This window comes from Pezoporus wallicus, unplaced genomic scaffold (assembly GCF_028554395.1).
Source record: "Pezoporus wallicus isolate ANWC-B61680 ecotype Strahan unplaced genomic scaffold, APGP_CSIRO_Pwel_v1 scaffold_7736, whole genome shotgun sequence".
NCBI lineage: Eukaryota > Metazoa > Chordata > Aves > Psittaciformes > Psittacidae > Pezoporus > Pezoporus wallicus.
In genome coordinates, this window is record NW_026636574.1 from 2,131,980 (window position 1) to 2,158,319 (window position 26,340).

Here is a 26,340-nt window from a genome sequence, read left to right on the forward strand (position 1 = left end):
CCGGCTCTGCCGTGGGTCCTGGGCCACCCCATCGCACGGCTGTGAGGCTCCCCAGATGTCACCCCATGCATATGGGATGCTGCTGCGCCTGCCCCGAGCTCTCCACCAACGCGTTTTGGCCGGGGCCTGGGCCGGAGCCGGGGTTGCCGGGGAGATAAAACACAAACTCCGGGTGCTTTTTGTGCCTTTTCCCAACCCCAGCTGGAGCGGGAGCCGGGAACTCGCCTCCCACCTCCAGCCATGCCGGCTGCCAGCAGCCGCTTTGTTCTCTGGAAATCCCCGGACTTCCCCCTGCTCCCGGCCATCCCGCTCTGGCTCCGTCTCCCATTCTCCCTCCCTATGGACCCCGGCTGGTTGGGATGTCCCTGCCTGGGACACGGCTCCTGGTTGTGTGACACTGGTGACGGTGCCCATGGTAGCTGTGGGTGCGCGGGAGCCGCCGTCCGCCCTTGCCAAGGACTTTGTGCCCGGCTGCTTCCCGGCCGGATCCAGCTCAGGGTTTGCTGCCTTCCCTCCTGGCAAGGATCCCGTGGGACTCGTAGGGTTGATGGAGAGCATTGATGGGAAGCGTTGATGGAGAGCGTGTGCTTGTAGGAGCAGGGGTAAAGCCTGGCCATGGTGCTCACTGCCTGCAGCAGGCAGGCACCGTGGTTTGGGGTGTGGGTGTTGCTTGGCTGTGCTGGGTGCTGGAGCCTGGGTTTGTTAGCACAGAGGGATGCACCGGTTCCTGGCCCCATTCCTTACGGTCATGGTGCCGGAAACGCTTGCTCAGCTGGATGGCGGGGCCGGGATTAGGGCAGGGATGAGTTTATGGAGGAGAACTGGCTGCTGGTCCCTGTATGGGGATGGGCTGGAGGAAAAGGGAACTCTGGTTTTAGAGTGCCCGCTTTATTCCCAGAGTGCTGCAGATCTGGCAGGCACTGGGATTCCCAGGGCTGCCATCGGCTCCAATGAGCCCATGGCAGTGCCCAGCCAGGCACAGGGGGTTCCTTCCTGCTCTTCATCCCGCATTTGCCTCCGGGGATGGAGAGCCGGAGCCGGAGGAGCAGCCTTGCTGCTGGCACATGTCCCCCGGCTGCAGCGGCTCCGCCAGACCCGCTCGTGCTGCGCCTGCAGAATTGAGGCTTTATTCCTTATTTTCTCCCCTATTGCATCTCGAACACATCCTGCACCAGTCCCATGGGGCTGAGCCGAGCCCCCTGCACCCCCTGCGCTGCATGGGGCAGCCCCAGGAGTGCAGGGTTCTGATTTATTAGCGTGTTATAATGCTTTTGTTCCCCGCTGGGCTCCCTTTGCAAGGACTCAGCATTTGCACTTGCTCGTCTGACGGTGAATGTTCTCCTTGCAGGGTGCTGGGGTGACCCCACATCCCTTCCCATGGGTGCTGAGCGCTGCAGTTAACTGGGAGAAAACGGGTTTCCAAGGGCTCCGCTCCGAGGAAAGGGATGTGGCTCGGGAGGAGAGGGAGAGGTGAAGAAAGGGATAGAAAAACAGAGGAAGGAGGCCAAGTACAGGGCGTGTTTGGCTGATGGCCATGAGCCCCTTGCTTGGGAGCTGCCTGCATGCTGGCCCTGAGAACAGGGGTAACACCTCCAGATGAGGGGTTTCACTGTTGTTTGGGGGGGGGGGGGGGGTGTTTACAGGCATCATTTGCTCCTGCCATGGTCCTGGGCTGGCAGAGCCCAGCATCCCGGGGTTGGCTTCCCTGTATCCCCTTGCTCTGCTCTGGATTTAGGGCTTGGCAGGCCCTGAGCTGCACCTCCCCTCCTCCTGCTCGCAGTCACCAGATAACAGCCCCGACGCCCCGGGGATGGCCGCGGCGCAGGGATGGTTCCCATTAGCTGATGTCTGTTACACGCTGGCCGGGGGGCTTTGAGGGCTGCTTGGCTGCATCCATCTTACAAGATGGGATCTTGGCTGTCAGCTCCTGGAGAGGAACCCCCCGAGCTCAGTGGGCTTTTTCCAGCATCCCACTTTCCCCATGAGGATGGGTCGGGATGCAGCCAGCATCCTGCCCAGGAGCAGCACCACTGGCATCACCCACCAGTGCTTTGCTCCACGGCATCCAGGGTGCACCAAGCTTTCCCAGTGCTGGCAAATAGCTCCCTGCTTGTCCCCATTTCACCTTCTTCCCAGCTGGGTGGTGTTAATGCTCTCACACCCTCAGCTGCAGGGAGAGCAGATACAAAGCAGCTCAACCTCCTGCACCCAGTGCAGCTTCTGCTCACACTGCAGGGTGATGTGGGTGCATTTATTCCCTTTGCTTGCTCTTTACCTTGATGAAAAAGCAAGAGGAGGTTTGGAGGGTTTGTCTTTGATGTTTTCCCTGTGGGAAAGCACTGCTTTCTCCTCCACAGCCCTCCCAGGAGGTCCAGATGAGCCCCTTCATCCCTGAGCTGCTGCTCAGAGCCCTGCAGCGTGTCTGCTCCATGGGCCGTGGAGGATCCATGTCCCTGCCCTCCCTCTCATACTAATGAGTGTGAAATAGCCCAGCTGGTGCATGGAGAAAGGAGCCTGCTCCAGGCTTTATCTGAGCTGGGATAAAGGCTCCTGGTGCACCCCCCTGTGCCATTGGAGTGACTGCGCCATTAGGGGTGATGCGGAGGATGCTGCAGCTCCAGAACACCCAGGAGCAGCTTTTCCTGCTCCTGCCACACCATTCCCAAGGCTGCCATCCCCAAAAGGGGCCACAGCCCTTCGGTTGGCAGCTCCTCTTCCTCTGTGCTGGGTGAGCATCAGCTTTGTCACAGAGCAGAAGGCTGCCACGTGCCTCCGGCCGTTGGGGGACCTTGATCCCCATCTGCTTCCCTGCAGAGGGTGGCAGTGGCTGAGTGAGGAGCGGGTGAATTGCTGCTGCTGGGACATGGGGACAAACCAGTGCTGGTGGGTTTGACAGGGGGAAACTGAGGCTAGTGCTGCCCAGTGTTGTGGTGGGTCTATGCGTGGCTGGTGGCCAACAGTGTACCTGCAACAAGAGCAGGAATGGCACCGCTCGGCTCCTGCATGCATGGAGAGCAGCTCTGGCCCAGGGTGCCCTAAAGGGATGGATTCATCTGGTTTGGGAGCAGTGATGCTGTTGGTTGGCACATCCCCCTTTAGGCACTGGAGCTGCTCTAAGGTGTCCCTGGAGCCTTCTTTTCTCCAGGCTGAACAAGTCCAGCTCCCTCAGCCTGGCTCCATAGGAGAGACCTTAGAGCAGCTCCCGTGCCTAAAGGGGCTGCAGGAAACCTGGAGAGGGGCTTGGGACAAGGGATGTAGGGACAGGCCAAGGGGAATGGCTTGAACCTGCCAGAGGGGAGACTGAGATGAGCTCTTAGGCAGAAGCTCTTCCCTGTGAGGGTGCTGAGGCGCTGGCACAGGGTGCCCAGAGAAGCTGTGGCTGCCCCATCCCTGGCAGTGCTCAAGGCCAGGTTGGACACAGGGGCTTGGAGCAACCTGGTCCAGTGGAAGGGGTCCCTGCCTGTGGCAGGGGCTGGAGCTGGAGGAGCTTTGAGGTCCCTTCAACACAAACCAGTCTGTGACTCTCTGATCCTCTGCTCACACTGGGGTTGTGATTCCCATCCCTGGCTGCTTTTCACCGCCCTCCTGTCAGGGACCACTTTTGCCAGCCGAGGAGCAGCGGGAGCATCCCTGAGCTGGACACTGGTGCTGGCCCAGCTGACAGACAGGGCTGGTTTCCATGATGCAGTGGCTGGGAGAGGCCGGGCAGCACCGCGGGTGAGCCGTGTCCCAAGGTGGTCCGGGGGTGCTGGTGGAGCAGGGATGTGCTGTGATGGAGCCCAGCTGGCTCTGCGTGCTCCGCTTCCTTCTTTGGAGGTTTCTTTGAATTGTCAGCGCTGCCTCTCCCCCTCCCTCCCTCCTTCCATCCCTCCCTCCTTCCCTCGGCATTATCCTAACAGCCCTGATGTATTTGCATTCGCTTTCCCAAGTGCCGTGCCCATTCGGAGGTTGGGTCGCCCTCATCCTGCTCCTCCCCACTCTCATCCTGCCAGGGTGTGAAGGGCTCCCCGGACTTTTGGGGGTGCTGAAGGGGTTGTTGGTGAATACCCCGTGTGGTGCCACCCCCCTGCTTGTTCGGTGCTTGCTCCCATCCCGCTTCCCGGGATTTTCTCTTGGCGTGACCTGTGGAAGAGGCAGCAACGCGGAAGGGGAGGGGGGGATGAGGATGGTTCGGGGACAGCAGCAGGGGGAAGGGATGCAGGCGGTGAATCCAGGGCAGCGACAGAGCTCATCTCAGCGCGGCTGCCTCAGCGCCCTGACATCCCCCCTCCGTGCACTGCTGCCCTACGGGGTGTGTGTGTGGGGGGGGCGGCAGCCCCCCAGTCCTGTCCTGCCCCATCCATCCCTCCCTCCATCGCTGGCTGCTGCTCCCTGGCTCCTCACCTGAGCTGGGGGAGGCGGCGAGCGCCGCGCTGCCCTTCGCTTCTCCTCTGCGCGGGGACGCGAGCGGGAGCTGCTTGTCCCCATCGCTGCCGCACACTGGGGGCTCGCCAGCCCCGGCCGCACCGGAGCTCCCAGCACCAATGGCACCGGCGCAGGGCTCGAGGGGGGGCACCGGGACAACCGGGAGAGGACAGTGAGACCCTTGGCTCGCTGACAGCATCCCCGTGCGGGGCCGCTGTCCCCGTGGCATGAGCCATCCCCTCGGAGCGTGCTGGTGGCACAGCGTGCCCACCGCGGTCATGCCGGGAGCCGGGAGCCGGCGCTGAGCGGGGAGGGCCCTTGGCATCATGCTGAAGTTTCGGGCAGACCGGAGGGTGAGGTAGGAGCATGGGGGTGCTGTGGGCAGGCGGTGGTGGGGGACCCTCAGCCCCGGGCAGTGGCTGCTGCATTGCAGTGCTTGGGAGGTGATGGGATCTCGGGAGTTTCTGGAGCGGGGTCAGCCCGGGGAGATGTGTTAAGGATGCTTCCCGGCTCGTTCCTGGGGTCTTGCCATATGTGGGGCTAGAGGGAGGCTTGGGGTGGGTGGCAGGAGAAGCAGCGGGGGGTATGGAGCAGGGGGGCTGTCCAGGGAAAGAGTGGGATTGGAAACCTGCTGCGGTGCAGGGTGATAGAGGGGATGTCCCTGGCTGGGGGTCAGGCACTCTGGAGGCTCCTGGCAGCCCCCACTTTCCAGGGCTGGTGTGGTCGAGGTGCTGCTCGCTTGGCATTTGCATGGTCCCTGTGTGTAAGCACTGGGGGGGTGCTGGACCCTGCCCCGTACCACTGTGGTGCATCCCTCCAAAGTCACTTGCTGGGGGTAAACGGCTCCATCCCTGGGTGGCAGAACCCCCCCTTTCTGCTGTGGAGGCATGGATTGGGCAGGCTGTTCCCATGGATAACTCGTGTCCATTGTGGCACTCACTGGTGCTGGGGGGGGGGGGGGGTGATTTTGGGGTGCGAGCGCTGCCCCTCTTTTCAGGTGCACACACATTGCTCAGGTTCTTACAGTGACCCCAAGTGACGGGGAGGAGAGCAGCTCCATGTCAGGGTGCAGGATGCGACCTGCGAGGGGGAGCAGCGCCCAGCAGGGCTCTTTTGGGTACAAAGTGGTTAACGTCTCCAGAGCCTGGCTGGAGCCCAGGTCGGGTGAAGCGTGTGTGGATGGGATGGTCTTGGCAGCTGCATTTCCTTGCTCCAACTTCCCCTGTGGTGCTGACAGGGAGCGGATGAGCAGCGTGCCGGGCCGATGGCACGCTGGCTTCACGGGTGGTGAGGGGCATCCACGTCCTGGCATCCTTTGGAATGTCACGGGGTGCAACGCAAACATCCCTGGATGGAGCCCTGAACCCTTTGCTCCTGACACAGCTCCAGCAGCGAGGCCCCAGGAGGGTTTCTCATCCTGGTGCCGGGGTGCCTGGCAATACCGGCTCTGCGAGATGGGGCAGGGACATGGCAAACGCTGCCAGCCGAGCCCGGAGCCGTGTCTTGCTCCTCCCTGTGAGCCTGGAACCACTGGGGAGCCCAGCACCACCGGATACAGCCGCCTTTGGGTGCACCCCAAGTCACCAAAGCAGCACAGGGGCAGAGCTGGGGCTGATCCAGCTTGTGGTGGTGGGTCCTGGGCTGATGTGTGGGGTCTGTGACACACGTTTGGGGGGGGGGGTGGCAAATAGCTCTAAAAGCAGAGAGCCAAAGGGGAGGACGTGATGATGGGGATGTCGCTGCAGGTACAGCAATGGACCATTGCTGCTGCTTCTGAGTGGGGTTTATGGTGATGTGTATGGTGTCCAGCAGAAGTACCAAGGGCTTTGCCACCAGAGCCCTTGTTTTGGCTTCGCTGATGGGGTGCACTGAGCAGATCTGAAGTGGGGGGTTAGTGGGGGCATGGGAGGGTGATGCTCAGAGCAGGGAGCCAGCCCTGGTGCTGGTGTGAAGCATCGCTCTCAGCGCAGCCGATGTGGTGCTAAAGGCAAAGTGGGGCACACAGGAACAATAACCACGGCTCCCCCTCGCTGTCTCCGCAGCCACAATGAAAGGCGGAACACGTTCCTGCACCCAGTGACGGGACAGGTCCCCGAGGACACCTCAAGACTTGACCCGCACAAGTAGGTTTGGCTCCAGCTCCTCTGGGTTTAGAGCCTGCGAGTGGGCAGTGATGGGGAACCAGGGTGGGGTGAAGGTGGGCTCTGCTGACTCAGCTCTCCTGTGCCACAGCCCCACCTCGGACATGTCCAGCAAAGCGGGGAGCAAGCGAGCGGCGCCCGTCACCAGCGAGCCCCAAAACCACACCATGGTGGCCGAGGGGCCCCCGGAGCGCCCCGGAGGCCGGGTGGGTGCCCGGGGCCGTGGAGCACGTCAGGGAGCAACGGAGCCAGGGAGCAGGGCCCCCCCCCCGGCACTGAGCAGCTCCTCTGCCCCTCTGCAGGCATCGCGCTCCTCCCGCAAGGGCATCGCCTTCGGGAAGCGCTCCAATTCCATGAAGAGGAACCCCAATGCCGCTGTCACCAAAAGCGGGTGGCTCTACAAGCAGGTATCTGAGCCCTGACCCTGCTGGGTGCCCCCCCCCCAAAGCCGTGCCGCCCCTTTCCTGGGCACCCACACTCACTGCCCCTCTCTCGCAGGCCAGCTCGGGGGTGAAGCAGTGGAACAAGCGCTGGTTCGTGCTGGTGGATCGCTGCCTCTTCTACTACAAAGGTACAGCAATGAAGAGCCGGGCGCTTCAGGGCAAACCTGGGCTGTTGCAGTCTCCCAGTGCCTAAAGGGGCTGCAGGAAAACTGGAGAAGGGCTTTGGGCAAGGGATGTAGGGACAGGCCAAGGGGAATGGCTTTAACCTGCCAGAGGGGAGACTGAGATGAGCTCTTAGGCAGAAGCTCTTCCCTGTGAGGGTGCTGAGGCGCTGGCACAGGGTGCCCAGAGAAGCTGTGGCTGCCCCATCCCTGGCAGTGTTCAAGGGCAGGTTGGACACAGGGGCTTGGAGCAAGCTGCTCTAGTGGAAGGGGTCCCTGCCTGGGGCAGGGGTTGGAGCTGGAGGAGCTTTAAGGTCCCTTCCAACCCAAACCATTCCATGCTTCCGTTACCAGGCTCAGTGTGGGCAAAGGGGTCTGCAGGGCTCAGCAGTGCCCGTGCCCAGCACCCCTTTGTGCTGGCGTTTGCCACACTGGGGACCAGAGGGGTTAAAGCAGGCGCCTTCCCTGGCTCCCTGTCAGCTCAGCCCTGGCAGCGAAGTGAAGAGGAGGGCGAGCATGAATAATTGAGCAGCCTGTTGTGCGAGAGCCACGGGAGCAACAGGCAGGCAGCGCTTTCCCACAGGTTTTCCCTGCCTGTGTGAAGCAGCGATGGGTCCGTGCCCTCGCAGCGGCTCGTGGGGCTCTGCCGTGGGGTGGACGGGGCCCCCATCCCCTCCGTGTGTGTAACCCCTGCCTTTGCCCACCAGATGAGAAGGAGGAGAGCATCCTGGGCAGCATCCCGCTCCTCAGCTTCCGCGTGGCAGCCGTGCAGCCCTCGGACAACATCAGCAGGAAGCACACGTTCAAGGTCAGCGCTGGGTTGTGCTGGGGCTTGCAGGGGATGGGGGTGATGCTCACAGGGTCCCCCATTGCTCCTTTTCTTGCTTGGTGGTGGGGCATGGGGCAAGCTGGGGAGAGGGCGACTGCAGTAACCCCAGCGGTACCCTGGGTGCTGTGTGGATGTGCCTTGTGCTGGGGAAACTGAGGCACGCGTGGGGCAAGGGCATCACCTCCTGGGCCTGAGCTGTACCTGGAAGCTGGGTGCTCACCAGCGATGCTCTCACCTCTCTTCCTGCCCCATTTCCCCTTCCACATCCTGCTGCCAGCCAGCCTGGCACCACTCCGGAGGCAGACACAGGGAGGTGGCCCTAGCTCTTTTAGCCTGCTTTGAGTGGCATGAGAAGGAAAAGGGAAGTTTAATTGCAAAGGAATAGCCCCTAATGAGAGGCTATTCCATCTTCCTGTGCTGTTGTGGGTGTTGGAGAAGAAGCAGAGAGCACCTGCTGCAGCACCCATCCCTCAGAGCAGGGTCTGAGCTTCCCTGCCTCTTGTGTACCTGCAGCATCACTGTGCACCTTCCCCAGCACAACTGGTGCCCATGGTCATGGGTGATGCTGGCACTCGCTTGTTGATGGGTCAGTGCATGGGCTGGCTTGTGCTCATGTACAGCAGCGCAAAAACCTTCCTGCCCACATAGGGGGTTGCAGAGAGAAGGCCTTGGCCTTGGAGGTGCCAAAACGTGTCTCCTTGCCTGAAAGCCAGGTTGGACGGGGCTTGGAGCAGCCAGGTCTAGTGGAAGGTGTCCCTGGTTGGGACTGGATGAGCTTTAAGGTCCTTCCCAACCCGAATCACTCTCTGATCCTATGACATTGGTGGGGAAAGAGCCTTGAGGAGCTGCTGCTCACGAGGCACGTTCCTGCCTCTCCATCTGCTCATGAGGGGTTTGGGATGGCTGTGCCCAGAGGAGGGTCCCGATGGCCGGGGGAGGTTGGTGCTGCAGCACCCACCACGCTGCAGCTTGACCCCGTGTCTGTGTTTCCTCCTCCTCCTCCTCTCTCCGCGGGTGAGGATCCCCGGACAGGAGGTCCCTCTTCGTGGCCGTCCACCACGGCAGCACCCAGCCATCACCTAGGTAGTACCTTGTTGTGTTTCTGATGCATGCGGAGGGCGAGGGACCGCAGGTTGCTGCATGCTCCGCTCGCACTAATCCTGGGGGGGGAATCGCTTCGGACTGGGGCTGTCCTCCGGCTGCAGAGGAGGCTGCATGCTCTGGGGAAGGTGGAACCCAAGGGATGTGTTCACTCACACCCCCGTTTTTGAGTTTTCTTGTACTCTTCTAAGGGATTGAACTCCCGAGAGGTGTTCAGGGGCAAAACCTCCTGCTGCCTCCTTTTCCTTCCCCCCTTCCCTTTCCAAAAGGGGGAAGGTGGAAGGTTTGATCAGGCCTTAAATAGTCAGACCTCCCTTCCAGCACCTTCCAGGTGCAGGGTGGGCACTGACATCTTGGACTAAAAACAAACCTTTTTCCCCCAAAATTGTTGTCTGGGGGCCAAGAATCCACCTTCCTGCTAACCGTGCATGTCTGGTAATGGGACACAGACCCTTCTCCCACCCTGAAGGGACCTGCTCAGTACTGGGGTGCAGCAACCTCTTGGCTATTCCCAAGGGGATCCCCCTTGAGGATATAAGGGCTGGTGCTGGCTCTTCCTCCCATTTGGTGCCAGCAAGGATGCACGTGGCTTGGGCAGAGGGGTAGGACCATGGCTTCTCCTGCAGAGCAGGGCAGTGCAGGGGTGGAAACGGGGCTCTCACCCTCCTGTCTGTGTCTCTCCCCACTTCTCTGCCTCCCTGCAGGTGACGGTGTGCTGGGTGGAGGAGATGCCGGCAAGTAACGGGCAGTCCCTGTCTCCCCAGGCCGAGCACGCTGGCATCCGGACCTACTTCTTCAGCGCTGAGAACACAGAGGAGCAGGAATCCTGGATCCAAGCCATGGGCGAAGCCGCCCGGGTGCAGATCCCCCCGACACAGAGGTCAGCACCTTCCATCTCCCCCTTATCCCCGTCCCCTGGTACCCCAGTGATGGACCACCATGTCCCTCTGTAGAATGGAGCTGGGGGAGCATTGCCCCCCCCCCCAAGTTGAGGTAGGGACAGGATGCCACCGTGCGGCATGGCTAAGGGGAGGTAACGCTCTCTCCCGTCTTGGCACCCCCAGACACGAGAAGCCAGACTCTGAGAACATCCCCCCCAGCAAACACCACCACCACCACCACCACCACAACACCTCCCACCGCGAGCACCCCAAAGCTGACCCCGACACCAAGACCCGGGGCGAAGGCGACGGCCGCGGCTCGGAGAAGATGGAGAGGAAGCCGGAAAGGATGGAGAGCAAGAAGGAGCCTTTGGCCAAAGCCAACGGCATCGCGGGGCCGGAGATGCCCTCGGAGCCGGGCAGCCCTTACCCCGAAGCGCCGCGGGTGCCGGCGGAGCGGCCACCACAGCCCAATGGCTGGCTGTACCCGTCCCCCAGCCGCCCCGGCAGCACCGCCTTCCCCCCCGGCGATGGGGACAGTGCGGCCCCGCGCCGCAGCATCGCTCCCCGCACCAACCATGAGAAGCTGGCGCAGCGCAAGAGCTCCATGACGCAGCTGCAGCAATGGGTGAACTCGCGCCGTGGGGCTGTGCCCCCCGAGGAGCTGAGGAGGTGAGGGCAGAGCACGGGGAGGGGGGGTCCTGCTCCTTTTCTCCCCAAGGATGCTCTGAGGATGGGTTTCCCTTTCCTATCTGCTTTCTGAGCCCTCCTTGGGTCAGAAAATCTCCTTTCTAGGCTGACCCCATGGATAGGTTTGAGCTGGGGGGGGGCACCCCAAAAAGACAAAGGGGATTTTGGAAGGGATGTCATCATGGAGTCCCTAGGAGCAGGAATGTCGCAGAGCCTTTGTAGAGGGATGCCAGGAGGCGAGGCCACCATAGGGTCCCTGGGAGAAGGTATGCTACCACAGGGTCCCTGGGAGAAGGGATGTTACCACAGGGTCCCTGGGAGAAGGGATGCTACCGTAGGGTCCCTGGGAGAAGGGATGCTACCATAGGGTCCCTGGGAGAAGGGATGCTGCCACAGGGTCCATGGGAAGAGGTATGATAGGAGGGAAGCCACCACAGGGTCCCTGGGAGGAGGGATGCTACCACAGGGTCCCTAAGAGGAAGGATGCTAGCCAGCCAGCTTTCCAGTTTCTGGCATCAGATCTGCCTGCTCTAAAGCAGTCCTTGCCCCCTGGGACCCCCACCTTCAGAGCGAGGAGCCTGCCACCAGCCTGTTTCTCACCTCTCTCCTTCCCTTCTCCAGCCCCACCAGGTTTTACCCCATGTCTCGCCGGGTACCCGACTACTATTCCCCCTACTCACCCCAGTACCCCGAGGACTACCAGTACTATCCCCCCGGCGTGCGCCCCGACAGCATCTGCTCCATGCCAGCCTACGAGCGGGTGAGCCCGCCCTGGGCACTGGAGGACAAGCGCCATTCCTTCCGCAATGGAGGCACCTACCAGCTCCGTGACTGGAAGGAGCATCCCGGCTTCGGCCGCCAGGATGTCCCGCTCTGGCTGCCCGGGCCTGGGAGGCAGCCAGCCTACCTGGATGAGGTGGATGCAGCCTCGGGCTCGCTGCGGCGCATGTCCCTGCAGCCCCGGTCCCACTCCGTGCCCCGCTCGCCCAGCCAAGGTTCCTATGCCCGGGCACGGGTTTACTCCCCGGTGCGCTCGCCCAGTGCCCGCTTTGAGCGCCTGCCGCCCCGGGGAGAGGAGATTTACGCTGACCCCACCACCTTCATGATGAGGAGATCCATCAGTTCTCCAAAGGTAAATGCCCGTCGGTGCTCGGGATGCAGGGGGTTGGAGGGGGACCCTGGCTGGGGATGTGAGGGCAGGGATGCTGCAGTACCGCTTGTCCTCTCTGCAGGCAGAACAGGGGAAATGGGAAGTTCAGGTTGGATATAAGGAAGAAGTTCTTTACTGTAAGGGTGCTGGGGCACTGGAATGGGTTGCCCGAGGAAGCTGGGAATGCTCCATCCCTCGTGGTGTTCAAGGCCAGGTTGGATGGAGTCTTGGGTAACATGGTTTAGAGCAAGGTGTCCCTGCCCATATCAGGGGGTTGGAACGGGATGATCTTAAGGTCCTTTCCAACCCAAACCATTCCATGATTCTATTCACTGCCTTCCTCAAAATGCCACCAAGTCATAGAATCATAGAATGGTTTGGGTTGGAAAGGACCTTATGATGATCCAGTTCCAACCCCCGTGCCATGGGCAGAGATAAGTCCATGGCCTTAGGTGTCCCATTGGCATCCTGCATCCAGGCTGTGGTTGTTCCCTCCTGGCTGCTCCTGTGAGCCTGATGGGATGCCCAAGGCCACCACGAGTGATGCGCTCCCAAGGAGCGAGCTCTGGTGTCCCTGTCCCACTGCTCTGTGCCCCAAAGCCAGGCCTGATCCTGCTGCAGGGCTGGGGTCTGCCTTTGCTTTGTGGCCCCTCACACACCTCTCTCACGTCTCTGGTTTGGGGGGGGTCTCCTCTCTCCTCAGTATGACTATCTGGGGGACAGACGGCCCGTCCCTGCGGGAATGTACCCGTACCACTACCCAGCATCACCCACCATCCACGACAAGATGGTACGTATGGTGCTGGGGCTGAGGGGCTGGCACCGGGGGGTGCAGGGTCCCTTGGGGATGTGGGGCTGGCTTGGGAGGGTCCTGGCTCTGGTGGCTGAGGGGGAATCACTCTGCTGCAGGTTGTGGGCAGGTGGGGACCACAGGTCCTTGTGCTGTTGTCTCTGCTCCCTCCCTGCCATACCCAAAGGAAATCCTTATGGAAAGGCCCCGGTTCCTACCCTGCATCCCCCAGGTCATGGGGGATCCCTATATCCCGTGTGCTGCTGGGCCAGGGTGGTCCCTGGCTGATGCTGGCGCACACCCTGCACCTCTCCCCTTCTTCATTCCTCAGTTCTGGATACAGCTGCTGCTTTGCATTGTGTTTTCCCATTGGAGCTGATGGGGTGAGACCATGATGTCCCCCACACACACATAGAGCACAGTCCCAAAGCCATGGGGCAGCACAGATTGTTGGAGGAGGGAGAAGCACGAGTTACCATAAGCCACCCATGCTGCCATCCATCCTCACTAGCCAGAGACACAGGGAAAGGGGAGGAGAGCGGGTCTCCTGCAGGGCCCATCCACAGGGACACTTCTCACTTCCAAGAGGTCTCCGCATCTCCGTAGCCTTCACCTAACCGCTTTGCTTCTTCTTTTATATGTTTTGTGTGTTGTTTCTTGCCGCGTGCCTGCTGGCTCCTGGTAGGATGAACTTTTAGACCTTCAGTTGCAAAGAAACCTAGAGTATTTGGACCAGCAGGTAGGCAGAGCTGGCTGCGAGCCTCACGCTGCTTACGTCCCCGTGTGCCCTGTCCCCAGCGGCATCCCCCTCCCTCCCAGCACAGCATCTCTTCCCCTAACATCCATCCTCACCCTTCTTGGCATTAAAGCAGCACAAGTCGTCTTTGGTTTGCTTCTTCCATCCCTCCCGTCTGTAGGGTTTGCTCATGGCTTGGTGGAAAACCCCCTTGGTGGTGTCTCCTGTGTAGGATGCTGGAGCCCATAAGGGGTTTGGGGGGAGCTGGGGCAGGTTCTGACATGGATCTGGGGAGTATAGAGGGAGGCAGCTGGCTCTGAACCCCCCCCTGCACCGTGCAGGGCTTGGGTGGTGCAGGACACCCGTGCACGGTGCTGGATGCTGTGTTCTGGGGACATACTGGCCTTGTTCCCCAAGGCCAGGCTGGATGGGGCTTGGAACAAGCTGCTCTAGTGGAAGGTGTCCCTGCCCATGGCAGGGGCTGGAACAGGATGAGCTTTAAGGTCCCTTCAACCCAAACCATTCCATGGTTCTATAATTCCTCCTCAAAGGTGAGAGGTTTGATGCAGTTTGGGTGTGAGACCCTCACTGGGACCGACAGCAGAGCAGCAGCTCTCTGGTTTCCGCATGCCAGGGGGTGTTTGGATGAAAGCTGTGAACTGACTTCATCCCAGGAAGCAGGGATGGGAGCAAATCCAGCTGGGGACTGCTGGGGTGGGAGCTGCAGGCACCGGATGAAGTCTAAAGCTGCGGATGGGAGCCATCAGCAGTGCTGCCTGCAAAAGCCAGGCTGGCACTAAGGGAGCTGCTCCAGAGACAATCCCATTAGTCTGCAAATCCCCGTCGGTGCGGTAATCGCTGGGATCTGTGTCTGCCGTGGAGCAGAGCCAAGGACAGGCAGGAGCACTCGCCGCAATGAAAGCGCTCTGGTTGTGTCGCAGCAGCAAGGCTGGCTCTCCAAGGCTCTTTAAACCACTCCTGAGACAGGCTTTGCGTCTCCTCCTCCTCTCCTGCTGACCTCTGGTGACACTGATTTGGAGTGACGCTGTCAAGCGGCTCTTTTCACACAGCTCGCTGCTCTGGTTTCTCTCTCCTTGCTTGTCGAGTCGTGGGGATGCTGCTCAGCAGCACCCACCTTGCTGACCAGTCGAGGTTTTGGTCCCTGAGCTTGAACACCCATCACCAGGACCTCAAGGGTCCTATCCACGGGGTGCAAGGGGCTCCAATCACTGCAGGCAAAGGCAGCGATGCAGCTCCATTGTGCAGCACCGAAGGATGCTGCGGCCACAGCTCATCTGTGCTTCAAGAGGGATCACCACAGCCCTGAGCACAGGGCACGGAGCTGTTTGTCAGTGCAGGAGCAGGGCCCCTCTGTCTGTCAGTGTGTTGGGACCACGCTGCACTGCAGGTCTGGTGTCTCTGTGCAAGCCTCTGTGTGTGTGTGTGTGTGTGTGTGTGTGCAGTTTGCTGCTGCCCAGCTCGGAGCTGGCGCGCCTTTATCTGTGTTTTCCCTTCAACAACGCTTTCAGGGCGTGCAACCAAGCCCAGGCTGTTCTGCAGTGCCCAGAACGGAGCAGCAGCAACCCCGGGGCAGCCACCATCATGTGGCTGAGGCTCTGGGGCATCTCTTGGAGGTGGCATCTTGCCCTGAGGGCTCCCGAACTGAGCCGCCTTGCTGCTCCGACTGCACCGGGCGCATCTCTGCTGACCTCTGATCTTTCCTTCCCTGTCTGCCGCAGATGAGCGAGAGCGAAACCCTCATCAGTATGGTGAACAGGATGGTGGAGACCTCCTCCCCTAGGGCTCAGCTCTACATGCAAGTAAGCCTCCGGCCACGGGGCCGTGCATGGCAGCCACACGGCCACGCTCCATCCCCGAGGTCACCTCCTGCCATTCCCACTCATGCAGGCTCCAGCATCCATGCGGCTGCAGCACATCACGCTCTTGGGGTACCTGCTGGTCCATCACAGGCTTTGCTAATCCATCCATGAGCCGTTAAAAGCTGGTAAATCCTTGTGCTAAGAGCACAAGGTGCGGATGCAGCAGTCCTGAGCTCTCATCGTCGTTTGGACTTGGCTGCTGCGCTCGCCCTCAGTTTGTTGTCACGTGTGGATAGGGCAGGAAGATGTGGGATGACTTAAAGACAGGAATGCAAAGCTCTTAAACCAAAGCTGTAACTGCTGTAGCAGGGAGAGGAAACAACCTTTTACCTGCTGAGGCTCTGGCTCGTTGGATTCCCCAGCCCGGTGAGGGCTGCAGGGATCTCCCTGCTGATGTTGGGCAGCAGCTCCAAGCACAGGAAGGCTGGGAACACTTGGGAATGTGTCTCTGGGTTGCTGCAATCGTCAGCTCGTGATGCTGCCAGCCCCATGAGGCCCCACTGTGCTGCCCAGGGCATCTCCTAGATGGGTGACTGCTGGGGTTTTAGTGTGGGGAAATTGCCTGTTTCCATCTGCTGTGCACAGGGATGTGCTGGAGGGTGAAGCTGGAGATGCTGAGATGCTCTGGCTGGCCCAGCTCCCTGCCTGGAGGCAGCAGATCCCAATCCACCAGGCTTTGCCTCCAGCCCCACTTGGCATTTCCCAGGTTCAAGTCTATTTCCATCATCCTGTAGCTTGGCTCTAAAGCAGCGTCTTGCTTTCTAGCAATAATAATCCCCTTCCTTCTACCTTAATGCCTTTCATCTCGAGATCTTGGAGGCATTTAATTGTTGAGGTCCCATTAGTAATTTAGTTTTCCAGGAAAGGCAAATGACTCACAGGGAAGCTGGATGGTAAACAGGCCCTGGTGCAGCTGCTGGTTTATTGGTGTTTGTGAGGTGGGATTACAGCTTCACCTCTCTGCCTTTGTTTCCCTGCCTCTGGAATGGTGGCGTGTACACACGGGCAGTTAATGGGTCATGAGGCATCTCTAACTCGGCTCTTGGCATCCCATGGGTAGGTTGTCTCTGGCTAATTCCCATTGCTCACTCAGCTGATGGGTTGGGAAGGGGGAGGGAGGTTGTGTCTTCATCCGAGCATCCCGGCTGGCTCCAGCCCCGGCATCCTGCGCTGCCTGCAGCACCGACTGCCTCCGGACGGATGCCTCCAGAGACTCAGCTCCCTGTTCTCTCCCTGCCCGCAGGGATGGGGAAGCAGGGCTGGGAGCTGCCTCACCCCACTCTCTTCTTGCAGGTGACCCCCCTCCCGGAGGCCTACAGGGAGACAGTGCACACCTACAAGATCAGCGAGCAAGACACCGATGTAAGAGCAAACATCCATCCTGTGCAACTCCTTCTTCACCCCCTGCTTTTGCCCCTGTCTGCTCCCCCCATAGAGATGCATCCTGGCTGAGCACATCCATTGCCGTGGATGCATCCAACAGCAGGGCTCTCATCCTGTCCTTCCTTTCTCTTTCCCTGCTGGCAGAAGCTGCTGGGGAAGCTCTGTGAGCAGAACAAGGTGCTGCGGGAGCAGGAGAGGCTGGTGCAGCAGCTCCGAGCAGAGAAGGTACGCGATGGGCAAGCTCTAGGGGCTAGCTGGGTATGGACCTGGCTGCACGGCGATGGATGTGCCCTGCTGGCACTTCATGGCGAGGAAGCAACGTGTCCTGATCACCTGGGGACAGATCAGCTGGGATGTGTCCGAGCTGGGGGAGGTCACAGAATCCCAGCCTGCTTTGTGTTGGAAGGGAGCTTAAAGCTCCTCCAGCTCCAACCCCTGCCACGGGCAGGGACCCCTTCCACTAGAGCAGCTTGCTCCAAGCCCTGTGTCCAACCTGGCCTTGAGCACTGCCAGGGATGGGGCAGCCACAGCTTCTCTGGGCACCCTGTGCCAGCGCCTCAGCACCCTCACAGGGAAGAGCTTCTGCCTAAGAGCTCTTCTCAGTCTCCCTCGGGCAGGTTAAAGCCATTGCCCTTGGCCTGTCCCTACATCCCTTGTCCCAAGCCCCTCTCCAGGTTTCCTGCAGCCCCTTTAGGCACTGGAGCTGCTCTAAGCTCTCTCCCATGGAGCCAGGCTGAGGGAGCTGGACTTGTTCAGCCTGGGCCCAATGCCCCGGCCATGCCACAGTCCTGGACTCCCTGTGTGTTAATGCCCTGTTGAGGACAGGACCCGTAGCTCCTGCACCAGCCAGGCTCTGAGAGCTGCATCCTCCGTCTATTCCCCCAAGGAGAGCCTGGAGAGTGCCCTGATGGGGACACACCAGGAGCTGGAGATGTTTGGGAGCCAACCTGCCTACCCAGAGAAGCTGCTGCACAAGAAGGAATCCCTCCAGAACCAGCTCATCAATATCCGTGTGGAGCTGTCCCAGGCCAGCACGGTAACAGGCTCCTCCTCTGCTCCATCTCTGGATGTCCTCTACCTGCTACCATCTCTTTTCTCCTCCTTCCCTGCTTGGGGGGTTCTGTCGGGTGCAGCATCCCCCTGCTTTCCTGGGTGCTCCCACTCTCATTGCTGCTGCCAGCCATGGGATAATCCAGCCAAAACCCTTCCCACCAACCCATCTTCCCCCTTCCAGGCCCTGGCAAACAGCACTGCTGAGTACGAGAGCCTGGAGAGCGAGGTGTCCACCCTGCACGATGACCTCTGGGAGCAGCTCAACCTGGACATCCAGGTGAGTGAGTGGTCCCCACACCGTCCCCATGGAGGTGGAAGCCCCCTGCTTCCTTCCGCTCTCTGCTCCCCACAAGGAGCCAATGTGCAAGCGGCTGCTCCATGCTCAGCCCTTGGTGTCCTGCTTTGGCCAGGGGGGCTGAGGAACCTCTAGGTGCCATCACGGGGCTGGGTTAGTGCTCCCCGTGCTGCTGAGGAGCAAAACTGTGGCTGTGCCTGCACCCGTGGGTCCCATGGCTTGGGGCTGGGAGTCTGACAACATCAGGACCCTCTCTGCCCACTGCCTTTTCTCCCCTGCAGAACGAGATGCTGAACCGGCAGATCCAGAAGGAGATCTGGCGGATCCAGGATGTGATGGAGGGGTTGAGGAAGAACAACCCATCCCGCGGCACGGACACGGCCAAGCACAGAGGTGAGCGGGCTCCATCCCTCGCACAGCCCAAACCCCCGGTGCCATGAGGCAGACGGCAGCATCCACTTGGGCACACGGAGGCCCTGATGGGATGCCCTTCTTCTCCTCCGCAGTGGCCATGGGCCCCTCAGGAACGTACAGCTCCAACAGCCCCGCCAGCCCCCTGAGCTCCGCCAGCCTCACCAGCCCCCTCAGCCCCTTCTCCCTCGTCTCTGGCTCCCAGGGATCGCCCACGAAGCCAGGACCTGGTGAGGTGAGTGAGAGGGGATGGCCCAAGGGAGCCCTTGGGTCCTGAGCCCTCGGGTCCTGAGCCCTCATCCCGAGGGATGCTCAGGCACCAGGCAGAGACTGTGTCTGTGTTTCCCTATGGCTCTGCCTGGGGACACCGTTTTGGCCACATGCATGGGCTGTGGTGTCTCCCAGTGACACCTGGACCCTTGGTCCTTGCAGGGGCTGCAGCTGGGCTTTGCAGCCTTTGGCTTCAGGACCAGCTCCTGCTGGCGCCACAGTCCCCTTTCACTGCCGTTGCTCGGGGTTTGGCAGCTCCTCACCTTCCTCCATGTGAAGTTTAAGGTGGAATTTGGTACACTCGGGGGCTGTCAGCCCCATGCTCAGGGGCAGGCGAAGGGAAGCACGGACCTCCCTGCATGGGGACAGGGAGCACGGAGCCGCGGGAGCTGCTCTCCCTCCTCAGCTCATTGCTTTGCTCTGTGTTGTCTGGATCTTTAACTCACTCTTCCTCCCCGGCTCTCTCTTCTCTGCTCTCACGCCTCCCGCTCCTCTCCAACCCCAGGAACCAGGCCCGCCTCGACCTCCCCTCCCCAAGTCCTACGTGCCCCTGGAGTCTCCTCCGAGCATCCCTCCGCTCCCCAGCGAGAGCCGGCTCTGGCCCTACCCCACCTCCCCGTCCTGGCAGCAAGGCGGCGAGGCCAAGAGGGGACAGGTACCGAAACCTCTCCAGAGCAGCGGCCGCATCCTCTTCCTCCCCGAGACATCGGGGCTGGGATGAGGCAGGCGATGGGGACGTCCCCGCTCCTGCCCTGGCAGGGGGACAGGGACAGTGTGGAGGTGACAGTTGGCATGGGGATTGCAGCATGTGGCTGGTACCTGCCCTCTCCAAGGGGAGCGATGGGCAATGGCCCTCCTGCCCCTGCCCGGTCCCCTGCACTCATTGCTCTTGCTCAGGACAGGGACTGGCTCCTCCTGGGTAGCCCCTGGCATCATCCCCTCTGCTTTCCTCACCTCTTTTGCTGTCCTTCCATGGCTCCCCATCAAGCTCTGACAATGGGGGTGACTCCCCCCCCCCCCCCAACTCCTGCCCACCCAGGGCAAACACAGATCTAGGAATTCCTAGCATCAGGATGCATGCACACAGGGGCTGGCATCACAAAGCAGTGGCTGTGCTGTGTTGGGAATGGTTCTGGGCATGACTATGGGTGCAGGAGCACCTCCAGCAGCCGTGGGGTATCCCAGTCCTGGCTGCATGCTGATCTGTGGGGTGTAAGGGGTGTTGGGATGCATCATGCCCACGCAGAGCACAGGGTGGTTGAGGGGGGGGCACACTGTGCTCCCTGGCCTGGTGCTGGACCCCTCCATCACATTGGTGTTGATGCCTGGGCTCTGGGCAGGACTTTCCCATGGGATGCAAGCAGGGAAGGACCCCAAAACTGGCCTTCTGCTCACTCTCTGCTGCTGCATGGTGCCAGATCCTGCCCCTGTGAGACCACATCCCCTCCGGAGGGCATGGATCTTGCTCATGTCTGTGTGTCCATCCGCTCCTCGGGGCTGCATGTCACCACACCGCTGTGGGGAGCAGCAGCTCTGTCCCCAGGCAGGACAGAGGCTCACAGGGGACCCGTTTCCCTCCTGCAGCCCAAGCCAAGCTTTGAGCAGAGCAAGAAGGATGCTCAGCGACCAGCACCCCCTGGTCCCCAGGCCGAGGGGCTCCGGCAGGAGCAGGAGGCAGAGAAGCAGGCAGCTCTCAACAAGGGTATGGCATTGGGAATGGCACATCCCCACTCCCACCCGGTGTCCTGCTGGGCCCCTGACCATGGTCCCCAAGGGGGTTCAGCCTGGTGTTTGCTCTGCAGTGGGCATCGTGCCCCCCAGGACCAAGTCTCCAGCAGAGGAGGAGGTGATGCCAGCGGCTGGAGTGCCACGGAGGAGCAGTGGTGGCATGGCCAACGGGCTCGGCTCCAAGGTAGGGCTCGTGTCCAAGGGCTGGGGCCGGGTGCTGCGGCTGGGACAGCAAAGGGGGTCTCTATTGCAGTCGTGGACCCTGTTACTGCAGTTTAGATGGAGCTGAGGAACAATTCCTGCCCCAGAGGGTGCTCAGGCATTGGAACAGGCTGCCCAGGGCAGGGCTGCAGTCACCATCCCTGCAGGTGTTCACACAGCGTGGAGATGAGGCCTCAGTGCCATGGGTTAGGGGTGACCTTGGCACTGCTGGGCAATGGTTGGACTTCATCATCTTAAGGGTCTTTTCCAACCTGGTTGATTCCATGGCTCCACGTCTCCCCTCGGCGCAGCAGCTGGTTGCAGGTGGGGTTGTGGATGGGGATGCATGACCATGGGGCTGGGCTCCCCGACAGGAGAGACCCAAGAGCGCTGTGTTCGCCAACGAGACGAAGGTGAAGATGAGTGTGGAGGAGCAGATCGACCGCATGAAGCGGCACCAGAGCGGCTCCATGAAGGAGAAGCGGCGCAGCCTGCAGCTCCCTGGCACCCAGCAGCCCGAGCCCCCCAGCACGAAGGCACCCGCTTCATATAAAGTGGTGAGTCCCTGGACCACCTTTGCTCTGCAGAGGTCCCTCATGGAGCAGAGTGGACCCCGGGGCTGGGGAAGGGGTGATGGTGGCGTCCCGGGGTGCTCAGTGGGACCGGGGTCCCTCGCAGGTGCGCCGGCACCGCAGCATCCATGAGGTGGACATCTCCGACCTGGAGGCAGCGCTGCGCTCCGATGACCCCAGCAAGGTCTATGAGACCCCCCAGGAGGAGATCGCCCGCCTGCGCAAGATGGAGCTGGAGCCACAGCACTACGATGTGGACATCAACAAGGAGGTGAGGAGGAGCTGTCCTGGGGAGCTGCAGCCTGGGCATGGGCACCCCTCGCTCTGAGGTTTGAAATGGTTTGGGTTGGAAGGGACCTCAAAGCTCCTCCAGCTCCAACCCCTGCCACGGGCAGGGACCCCTTCCACTGGAGCAGCTTGCTCCAAGCCCCTGTGTCCAACCTGGCCTTGAGCACTGCCAGGGATGGGGCAGCCACAGCTTCTCTGGGCACCCTGTGCCAGCGCCTCAGCACCCTCACAGGGAAGAGCTTCTGCCTAAGAGCTCATCTCAGTCTCCCCTCGGGCAGGTTCAAGCCATTCCCCTTGGCCTGTCCCTACAGGCCCTTGTCCCAAGCCCCTCTCCAGGTTTCCTGCAGCCCCTACAGGCACTGGAAGACTGTTTAAGCTCAACCCTATAGTGTCAATCCACCCTATATTGGTCAGGGTCCTGGAGGCTCTGCTGGTGCCTGGCCAGGGGCTGCCCTTGCCTGCTGGGTGCTGGGAGCTGGGGTCAGCGTGGACACAGGTCCCCAGTGTCCAGCACCCAGCTCATCCCTGCCACTGCCCCCAGCTCTCCACACCGGACAAAGTGCTCATCCCCGAGCGGTACGTGGAGCTGGAGCCGGATATGCCCCTCAGCCCCGAGGAGATGAAGGAGAAGCAGAAGAAGGTGGAAAGGATCAAGACCCTCATTGCCAAATCCAGGTGAGGCCGCTGTGCCCTTGCCCCCATCACCCTGGGGCACCAACCACCCGCCTGCACCCCCTTCCCTGGCCGTCCCCATGGGGTCTGCCCCTTTGGGTGCATACATGGGTGCTGATGCCGGTGCTGTGTGCAGCCTGCAGAACGTCATCCCCCTGGGCGAGGGGGAGCTGGATGCTCCCCAGGACCCCGAGACCCAGCTGCAGGAGCAGGAGAAGAGGATCGAGATCTCCTGTGCTCTGGCTGCCGAGGCCTCGCGCCGGGGCCGCATGCTCTCGGGTAAGGACCAGGCAGGGGATAGGGGCTGGAGCTGCCAGCCCCATGGCAGAGCAGACCATGGGCAGTGTCATGGATGCAGGACTGGGGTATCGGCTGCACAAGGCACCAGGAGCAAGGGGCAATATGGGCAGGAGACCAGGCTGCATCCATCCTGGAGCAGGGGGAGACCCAGCCTGGGGATGCCGGCAGTGCCTTCCCTGCGGCAGTGCTGAGCATGGAAGGATGGAGCAGCCTCTTTGGCTGGGCCCAGGTTTCAGCACCAGATATCAACCCTGGCAAGGCTGCAGGATGGAGCTCCCGGCCATGCAGTGTGTGGTGGCCACCATGTCCAATGCAATGTGGTGACACCATATCCAACCCAGTGTGGTGACACCATGTCCAACCCAATGTGGTGACACCATGTCCAACCCAGTGCGGTGACACCATGTCCAACCCAGTGCGGTGACACCATATCCAACCCAGTGTGCTGACACCATATCTAACCCAGTGCGGTGACACCATATCCAACTCAGTGCGGTGACACCATGTCCAACCCAGTGCGGTGACACCATATCTAATGCAATGTGGTGACACCATGTCCAACCCAGTGCGGTGACACCATGTCCAACCCAGTGCGGTGACACCATATCCAACCCAGTGCGGTGACACCATATCCAACCCAGTGCGGTGACACCATGTCCAACCCAGTGCGGTGACACCATGTCCAACCCAGTGCGGTGACACCATGTCCAACCCAGTGCGGTGACACCATATCCAACCCAGTGCGGTGACACCATATCCAACCCAGTGCGGTGACACCATGTCCAACCCAGTGCGGTGACACCATATCCAACCCAGTGCGGTGACACCATGTCCAACCCAGTGCGGTGACACCATGTCCAACCCAGTGCGGTGACACCATATCCAACCCAGTGCGGTGACACCATATCCAACCCAGTGCGGTGACACACCGTGCCTTGTCCATGAGGAGCCCTGCAGGGAGCTCACGTGTGCGCGCTGCGGCCGGGGGCTGCTGTGGCTGTGTCCCCCATCCCCGCTTGCTTCCCCCCTGCCCTCCTCTCCATTCCCCCCCCTCTAACCTCTCGCTGGTCGCCTCCCTGCCCTGGCTGCCACCGGCACCTCGTGCTCTTCAGCCCCTTCTCCCGTTTCTCGTTTCCAGCTCAATGCGCTACCCCCAGCCCTCCCACCTCCCCAGCCTCCCCGACTCCACCGACCAACCCCCTCTCGTCTGAAACACCCCGCGGCGCCGACAACAGCCATTTTATGCGTGTCTGAGCCATGAAGTAAGCACCAATTCTCTCCTGTTTCATCCCATCCTCTCTCCATCCCCATGGTTGGGGGGGGGGGAAGGTCTGGGGGTGCCTCCTCTGCTCCCGGTGTCCATCCATCGCTGCTTGCTCCAGCTAACGTTTCCCAAGCCACGTCAGCCCCGTCTCCTCTCATGGACCAAGTGCAAGTGTCCTCCAAAGTGAAGCCCCTGGGCTGGGTCAGAGACCCCAGAATGGGCAGGGGGGGGCTCAGCCTGTCAATGCAGGGTGCCAAAAGGGGGTCTCGCAGCCAGGCTCTGGGGTACACCCACCCTGGTACGTCCATGGTGGTGGCTGCAAACTGGGCGTCACGGCAGCCCCCTGCTTGCTTGGAGGTTCCCCCCATGGAGCTGGGGGCATGGACCCAAATCTGCGCTAGGTTCTCCTCCAAGCAGGGGAGGAGATGGGTCTATGGGGTGGGCACAGGGGCTACCCCATCACCAGCCACCCCACACATAGCTCAGCCCCACTCTTCTCTCCCTCCAGCTCAAGCCCTGGCTGCTGCCGGCTCTATCAAGTTCCACGGGGCCACATTTTAGCCCCCGACACGACACCAAATCTCTCGCCATCGTCTTCGGTTCTCCTGGACCCCCCTTTCTCTCCCATGGATGGCGAGTGGGAAGATGCAGCACCGACAGCACCGGCGGCTCTGCCCTGTCCTGGAGGAGACGTGTGGGGTTTTAGGGGTGTCCACTGCAGAGCGTGGTCCCCAAGGAGCCCCTGGGCTGCCATCCACGGTGTCCTGGGTGTCAGGCTTGTGTGGATGCCCAAGCAGGAGCATCTGCTGTGCCGCTGAGCATGGGACTCCCCAGCTCCCCGTGCTGATGTGTTGGTCTCCCAAAGGTCTATGAAGGGGTTCTCCTGCATGGAGACCAGCCAGCGCCCACCGTGGATGGTGCTTCCACCATACACCGGACATGGATGCTCCATCTCTGCTCCTCGGGCACATCTTCCCTTCCCTGTGCTCTGAACTTGCTGTTAGCATCCGTCCGGCTGGCAGAGCCTGGCCTGTCCCACCCCACAGGAGGATAAGGAGCTGTATCAGGAGCAGGATGGATGGAGGTGGGACTGGGGATGACACGGAGGTGCCTGGGGGAGCACTGTGCTTGGGCTCAGGGGGGTAAGGGGCTGCCTGGGGCACTGGTGCACCGCTGGCACGGAGCAGAAGGTCTGGGCACGGATGGGGATGTTGCATGGCAATGGGAGGTGTGAGATGGGACAGTGATGCCACAGGCTCAGCAGGGATCCCTCTGTGGTGGATGGGATGGTGAGGGAAGGGGAAGGGGTTTGGGGCCAGGTGGTACCCTGGCTCAACCCTATTTGGCACCAGGTCTTACCCCAAGACCTGGCCATTGTGCTCCAGAGCCTTCAACTCGTCTGGGTTCCCTGTAGCAAGTTTCCCCTTTTCTTTAGCTTTCTGGAGGGAGGGAAACAAGGCTGGTTCTGCCTGGAAAAGTGGAATTCCACACCAGGTCGTGTGTATGGCAGGGCTGGCACGGGCAAGGCGGGTGGTGTGAGGAGCTGGAAACCCTCCATCCTGCAGCTCTTTCCTTTCTGGCCTGATTCTGACCCCATCCCCCTGCATCCCCATCGCCCCCATCTCAGCAATACCGGTAGGATCCCAGAGCCCCAAATCCCGCTCCGCTCCCGAGCTTCCCGCAGCCCTCTTAGCTCATAAAGCTGGCCCTTTATTTTGCTATTACATGCCTTAATATATGTTTTATGGAAATTATACATTTATAATATATATCTATATTTGGGTTTCTCTTCTTTTCGGGAGGTACTGTGTTGTGCTGAGCTCTGTCTCTGCAGGGTGGTTGGCACCAGCCCTGCTCATGAGTTCCAAAAGCAGATTCTTTGCCAATTTATCAGAGGGGGGAGGGAACAAACAAACAAAAAAACCTATTTAAAAATATCTATTTTTTCTGCTTTTATTAAAAGCAAATTTATTTAAAAATAAAGTATAAAGAGACTGTAAGTTTTAAGAGATGATGCATTTATTGCCCTGGCCGGGGTGGGCTCCCCAGCTTGTGTAACCGGGGCAGACCCCCCCCTTACACAGACTGTGGGGACACCACTGGGGACCACATATGGTGCATGGTTGTATCCCAGCTCCAACAGGGAGCCGAGAGGGTTCACAGCCCCATAGGCATCAATTCCCACCTCCGAGGACCGGAGAGGATGAGGATGCATCCGAGCCTTCCCCAAGGCCCTGCCCTGGTGTGGAACCCCCGTGGTTGTCATTTTGGGTTTGTTTTGTTGTTTTGTTTTTCAGAGAACTCGATTCTTAGTTTTATTTTGGTTATTATTTTTCATAACACTTCATATACCAGTGACTTGTAACCGAGAAAGGATTTGCATCGGGAGGAAATCTATTTATGCACTGGGGAGGGTGGGAGGGAGGCATTTGTTTTCGGGGGGGTTTGCTAGTGTTAGAGAAATAAAAGTATCTAAGAAACAAGAAGGTGTCAGAGTCTTTTGTCTGGAGGTGACCTCAGATAACAATAATAGCATAGTCATGGAATGGTTTGGGTTGGAAGGGACCTTAAACCTCATCCAGCTCCAACCCCTGCCACAGGCAGGGACCCCTTCCACTGGAGCAGCTTGCTCCAAGCTCCTGTGTCCTCCCTGGCCTTGAGCACTGCCAGGGATGGGGCAGCCACAGCTTCTCTGGG

General features: G+C 60.6%; 2 protein-coding genes across 19 annotated transcripts in view; one reads left to right on the forward strand and one right to left on the reverse strand.

The window, feature by feature from the left end:
* PLEKHA6 (pleckstrin homology domain containing A6) overlaps positions 1-25,418 on the forward strand; it is a 44,076-nt gene extending 18,658 nt beyond the window's left edge. For 6 of the 17 annotated variants that reach the window (XM_057400742.1, XM_057400755.1, XM_057400748.1 and 3 more), the window contains 25 exons: positions 6,447-6,527; positions 6,637-6,952; positions 7,044-7,116; positions 7,857-7,957; positions 9,784-9,959; positions 10,144-10,632; positions 11,272-11,782; positions 12,504-12,590; positions 13,276-13,329; positions 15,066-15,146; positions 16,500-16,568; positions 16,734-16,814; positions 17,476-17,625; positions 17,824-17,919; positions 18,219-18,330; positions 18,444-18,583; positions 19,124-19,273; positions 20,203-20,320; positions 20,421-20,530; positions 20,922-21,104; positions 21,226-21,390; positions 21,949-22,082; positions 22,216-22,358; positions 23,518-23,641; positions 24,152-25,418. In XM_057400742.1, coding sequence (XP_057256725.1) covers positions 6,650-6,952; positions 7,044-7,116; positions 7,857-7,957; positions 9,784-9,959; positions 10,144-10,632; positions 11,272-11,782; positions 12,504-12,590; positions 13,276-13,329; positions 15,066-15,146; positions 16,500-16,568; positions 16,734-16,814; positions 17,476-17,625; positions 17,824-17,919; positions 18,219-18,330; positions 18,444-18,583; positions 19,124-19,273; positions 20,203-20,320; positions 20,421-20,530; positions 20,922-21,104; positions 21,226-21,390; positions 21,949-22,082; positions 22,216-22,358; positions 23,518-23,633 — 3,642 coding nt within the window. In that variant the 5' untranslated portion in view covers positions 6,447-6,527; positions 6,637-6,649 and the 3' untranslated portion in view covers positions 23,634-23,641; positions 24,152-25,418. Of the gene's footprint in view, positions 1-4,676; positions 4,763-6,446; positions 6,528-6,636; positions 6,953-7,043; positions 7,117-7,856; positions 7,958-8,654; positions 9,062-9,783; positions 9,960-10,143; positions 10,633-11,271; positions 11,783-12,503; positions 12,591-13,275; positions 13,330-15,065; positions 15,147-16,499; positions 16,569-16,733; positions 16,815-17,475; positions 17,626-17,823; positions 17,920-18,218; positions 18,331-18,443; positions 18,584-19,123; positions 19,274-20,202; positions 20,321-20,420; positions 20,531-20,921; positions 21,105-21,225; positions 21,391-21,948; positions 22,083-22,215; positions 22,359-23,517; positions 23,642-24,151 lie in introns of those variants that run through there. The other 11 variants (XM_057400754.1, XM_057400747.1, XM_057400752.1 and 8 more) reach the window with 11 other exon arrangements.
* Positions 1-26,340, reverse strand: part of LOC130594701 (adenosine receptor A3-like) — a 161,693-nt gene that overhangs the window by 116,422 nt on the left and 18,931 nt on the right. The gene's annotated exons all lie outside the window — the stretch shown is intronic.